Here is a 5,265-nt window from a genome sequence, read left to right on the forward strand (position 1 = left end):
ACACACAATTGACTAACTCACATAATCAATCAAGACATGCAATCCCAAACATCACAACAGAAACCTAGTGAACCCAAACCTAGAACCGTAATGGCTCTGATACCAAAATGAAACGACCGACCTTTTTTTTAAAAAAAAAAAATAAGAAATAATAAATATAATATAATATAATATAATAAACTACAACTAATGATCCCATACCCACTAGCCACCTAACCACAAACACATACAACAGCGGAAATAACCAACCAATATATAATAATAATCCAATAATAAAATATAACCATATTCCAACATAATCCATATCCAAAACAACAGGAATAATAGAACCAGCAACCTAGCAATGTTCTAATGACCCAACTCTAGCAACCTAGCAATGCCAGACAACATAAAACCGAGTCCCTAGAACATCCTCCTCTTCATTGCCTTGATTCCACGATCACACTTTGCCTTTACCTGCACCACAAACACATATTGCAATGCATGAGTATTTTATAAACACTCAGTAAGGCAATCCTCCCATCTACTGGGCTATACACACAAGCAATAGAGACATCTCTAACCATCAAACAACATTCAACAATCAACAATAACAAACCAGGACTCTGCATCGACCGATACCAACATGCATCGACCGACACCAGGTGGAGGTTGCGTTGACCGACGCAAGATCTGCGTCGACCGATGCAAGATATGCATCGACCGACGCATGCTCGACATAACACGAAAACCCTAGAGTTTACGCGCCGTCCTCGCATCTGTATCGACCGACGCACAAAGTGCATCGACCGATGCAATGCCGAGCATCGTTTTCCTCCAAAACTTCTCGCCGGATCTTTGTTCCTGCAACCACAAAACTCAATCCCAAGCCACAAGAAAGCTTCCCAACGTCCCAAATAACAATCTAACCAGCCTAATAACACATAACAAGCAAATCAGAGAGATCTCTAGCTTAGATAAGCCACGGTCATGCACTTACCTTTGCCACAAAAGAATCTGAACCTTAAACAAACAAGAACAAGCCTCTAGGAAGCTCCTACAACGATCCCAGCTACAGATCTCTACAGGAACGCCTCCAATCTCCTAGAATTCTCAAGAACACTCAGGAACAACTTTTCTATCTTTCTCTTTTCTCAAAAACGGCCACACAACCACGAATGAGACAAAAACTCGCATCTAAGGGTTTTCCTTAACCCAAAACGCAGCGTTTGACTTAAGTCAAAACGCACAGAATTGAACATGCATCGACCGATGCAACTCCTAAACCGGGATTCCGGTTCACGGATGTTACAGTTGAAAAATATCTAATTAATGTTTGTTAGTCAAAAGAAAAATCTTTGATTCCTCATTCCCACAATATACCAAAATTGTTGTGTTTAAATGTAAATTAATATTTATTTCCTTAACTACAAAATCCGAAAATCCCCATTAAATGCGAATTTGTTTTTAAAATTAATTTTCAAGCGAGAAAAAATAATTAGTTTTCAATGTTAGAGTATACTTTTTTCATTACTCGAATTACCCGTTTTAGTTAGCATATACGATTTTATGTCCTAATACTGAAAATAGACCGGACTTTAATCAAAGTTGAATTATGGTTTCTGAAATTATATGTACTCAATAAATAAATTAAACTACTTCAAAAAAACAACGGCAAAACATATATTTGGTCAATTAATAAACCCTTTTAAGTAATAAAATTTTAATTATATAATATTATTAATATTTTCCATAAAAATTAGTTGGCCATTCATTTAAGGTACTTTGTCAATATTTTGGTGTATATTTGAAATTGTGAAGTCATAAGCTCATAATTCTTTGTCTGTATTTTATAAATATAATCGTAATTATGATTATAGGTGTGAATATCACAAATTTGACGGCATTTGTTAGGCTTAGCCTCTATGTTTTCACAGAGTATTCATGTCTGTGACAATTATCTCCATTCTCACTAGTTTTAGTGAATTTTTGATGACAGTTCAGAAATTTTAAAAGGATTCTGAGACAACAATATTAACAGACACGACAAGAAGAAAAAAGGGATAATAAACTAATAGATTGTTCTCCATGAATTTCACAAATCAATAGAAATCGATTCGTCTTTATTTCCATCAAATGATCTGATCATTCTCCTGCAACACTTACCGTTAGATCCTTGCTTTAAGCCAAGGGCAGTCAAAATTCTTGGCAAATTTATTACATCGATAAACCCATCTCTGTTTGATGTCTTCTTGCTTCACTTTCTCCAAGCTTGGCACTTTCTCTTCAAACAGATTATAAAGCTCCTTGAACTGTGTCGTTTGAAGCCCCTCGCTTCATGGATTAGCGAGAAGGCCTAAGCACTTCATCACCATCACTACATATTCTCTGAAAAAACCATCATCATCATCGTCATAATCTCCGCGTTTGATCGAAGTTTGAAAGTCAAGATCTTTGCTTTTCTTCTCAGAAACACATTGTTGGTGCTGAAGAAGAGGCCAGAACTTGGAGACAAATGCTTGAGCAAAAAAAAACCATCTAAAAAGACAGATGACAAAGAGTTGATCATACCAAACAAAGGGAAAGAAAAAGAAGTGAACTGGTTGCATTTTGACAATGAACTCTTATTCTCCATGGTTATAAAGCTATAAAAATGGTTCTCAGTCATAACTTGATGAAAATGAACTCTTCTACTCTATGTTTAATCAATTTTCGCCACCGAGTTGAAAAATTGACTGAAGAAACATTTCTAATAAAAGAAAAAGAGATAATAATTACTAATCTTTGTATTTGAGACATATGCTTACTAATAAAGTGATTAGAAAAGATGGAGACTATGTACTAACTTACAATTTAAAGTTGAAACGATGTTTCAGTCCAAGAAATGAGGTGTCGTGGAGCAAATGTGGTATCTCCATTCATTCTAAACCTATTTGGATCTTTAAATTACAGAAGAAGAAAAATAATTTAACAAATTTCATCAAATAAGAAATTAGTGATATGTATTGCATGTAGTTTAGTAGTAGAAAATACAGAATCTCACCGTTTGCTGCTAGATACTCTATTGTTTGAGTCTCTTTCTCCCACGATTTCCATTTCTTCGTCTACATGTATTACGTCTATAAAAGTTTATAATTAAAACATAGTAAACAAAATTATGTTATAATACATGATATATTTATGAATTTTGCACTTGTTTTATCGAAGGCGATTTGACTAATGAGATTCTTTTCTCAATTAGCCACATCAAAGAACTGTAAAAGTAGTCGCTGAAAACTACCTAAGACCGGACCCTCACAAACGTAGACATTTATTAAATTCTCTATTGCCTAAAGTAAGTCAGCTAACAATTTTGGAGTTTCTGCATAATCAAAACACACACATTCATTCAAATGGAAATTAGGCAAAAACGTATCTAAATATATATGTTACCCGTGAACGAAATTAGTTGTTCCATCAAGAGGACAAACAATCCAAGTTTGTTCATCAGTTAGTTCTGTCACACCGAATGCAGCAGTAGTTTCTCCTCCAATAAGCTAATTCCATAGCCAAACTCTCATGATAAGGCGGAGCTAACAACAAAAGGGAATTCAACAGAGAAAGAATAATCACCTTGTGGTTGGGAAAAGCTGCTTGAGAGGATTAAAGACAAAATCTCCAAATCATTATCGGTCTCTGTCACCAAATCTACCAAAAACAACAATTTCATGAGCCAAAGAAGATGAATTTAAAACAAAAAAAAATTGACACTCAATGATTAGAAGTAGTCATTCTCACTATGTATGATTGAGATGAAATCAAGATAAAAAATAAACATGGCCTTTGTGTTCAACATGTTTGGTCTCGTAAAACCCTTTACGAATGACCTGCAGAATGAAACAAAATAAGCCAAATTAAATCATGATTACGCAGAAGATCGACCAAAACCCAAGGACATCGATTAAGAGAGAGAGACCTGTCCAGCTTTTTTAGTGGCATCAATGGCGGCAGCCAAGAACTGATCTAGAGTATCACATAAAATCAATGTCGCCCAACACAACGCAAATGAGAAAACACTACAGAGGAATTAATAAGAAAGGAGAATTAAAAAAAGTTACCTAAGATTTGAAGGTCTGAGAAGTCCACCACCACTATAGTACGGCTCATCGTCGATATTGGTTTCCGCGAATTAATGTAGATACTTTGATGAAACTCGCGAAATGGAATACTCTGATTCAATCTGCTGATTTAAACAACAACACATAGATTCTCTTACTCATTTCCCATGCCTGGAGAATCATGAAACAAAACAAAAAAATTAATCCCCCTCCCCAATCAAAAATCCAAAGTTAAACAGAGAGCCGATTGACTCTCCAAAAAAATTGTGATGGAAGACATGGAACGATAAGTGAAAGTGTAGAGGTCTGGAAGAATTGAATTCGCATCAGATGGTGAAACGGCATGGATCGAGAGTTAAAGAGAAGAGCAACCGGTGGAGATGGAGCGTCGTGACAGCGTGGAGGAGAAACATTCATAGGTTTAATCAATAAGATAGTAAAACAACTGGGTCTAAATTATCTTTGAAAAACTTTAGGCTAAGTCCAATCCGAAAAACCCAAAATATTTGAGAGGAGATGCTGAGGTGGCAGCACCAGGAGTGAGTAAAGGTAACTTTATATATATAGATTAAGAACAAAGAAAACTAAATAACCACATCTATCACTTATTAATTAGTAGTACAGAATGAGGGAAAACCAGTTTTTTCCCTCATTCTTACATGCATTTTGAGAGTCTAATTTTTGGTAGTAACACAATTACAAGATAAAAAGTTGATGAATTACAAAAATAGTTTAATAAAAGTGGTTTTCATGAACATCCATCTAATTGTTGAATTTGTTTTAAAAAATACTACAAACTTGACTAAAACCAACAAATAATAACACTTACTGTTCATTCTTGATTAAAACCCCAAGATCAAACAACACCAAATAAATGAAAACAAGTGCTCAAAACGAGTTCTAACAAAATCGTTCTCTCAAAGCTCGAACATACTTGGAGATGAGAAAAAAATAATTAGGAAGTATTGGTTAAACTCGAATGGGGTTTTTGACGGAGCCTTATGTGGAGTGTAAAATTTAAACTATTTTATTAAACTAACTAGAATTACATTGTAATATATGCTTATATAGCTGTAAAATTTAGGGTAATATTAGTAGATAGCACAAATATGAAGAAAAATAAAGAAAATACCACAACAACATTTTTATACTAGGGTTTATCCCTAGGGGTGAACCTCTCCATTCACCT

The 5,265-nt window shown here is 34.7% G+C and overlaps 1 protein-coding gene and 1 pseudogene across 4 annotated transcripts; both read right to left on the reverse strand.

Moving 5' to 3' along the window:
* LOC104732497 lies at positions 1,929-2,823 on the reverse strand (annotated as a pseudogene).
* On the reverse strand, positions 2,031-4,570 carry LOC104732496. Of its 4 annotated transcripts, none has more exons than XM_010452044.2 (7): positions 4,108-4,570; positions 3,935-3,981; positions 3,757-3,845; positions 3,592-3,666; positions 3,023-3,083; positions 2,830-2,918; positions 2,031-2,517 (listed from the first exon to the last, which is right to left on the reverse strand). In XM_010452044.2, the coding sequence occupies exons 1-6, from the start codon at positions 4,123-4,125 to the stop codon at positions 2,909-2,911; spliced, it is 300 nt and encodes a 99-aa protein (XP_010450346.1). In that variant the 5' UTR covers positions 4,126-4,570; the 3' UTR covers positions 2,031-2,517; positions 2,830-2,908. The 4 variants fall into 4 exon arrangements, with proteins under 4 accessions (XP_010450346.1, XP_010450345.1, XP_010450344.1 ...); XM_010452043.2 differs by having other exon boundaries at positions 2,033-2,367; positions 3,023-3,098; XM_010452042.2 differs by having other exon boundaries at positions 2,033-2,517; positions 3,023-3,098; positions 4,108-4,569.

This window comes from Camelina sativa, chromosome 12 (assembly GCF_000633955.1).
Source record: "Camelina sativa cultivar DH55 chromosome 12, Cs, whole genome shotgun sequence".
Taxonomy (NCBI): domain Eukaryota; kingdom Viridiplantae; phylum Streptophyta; class Magnoliopsida; order Brassicales; family Brassicaceae; genus Camelina; species Camelina sativa.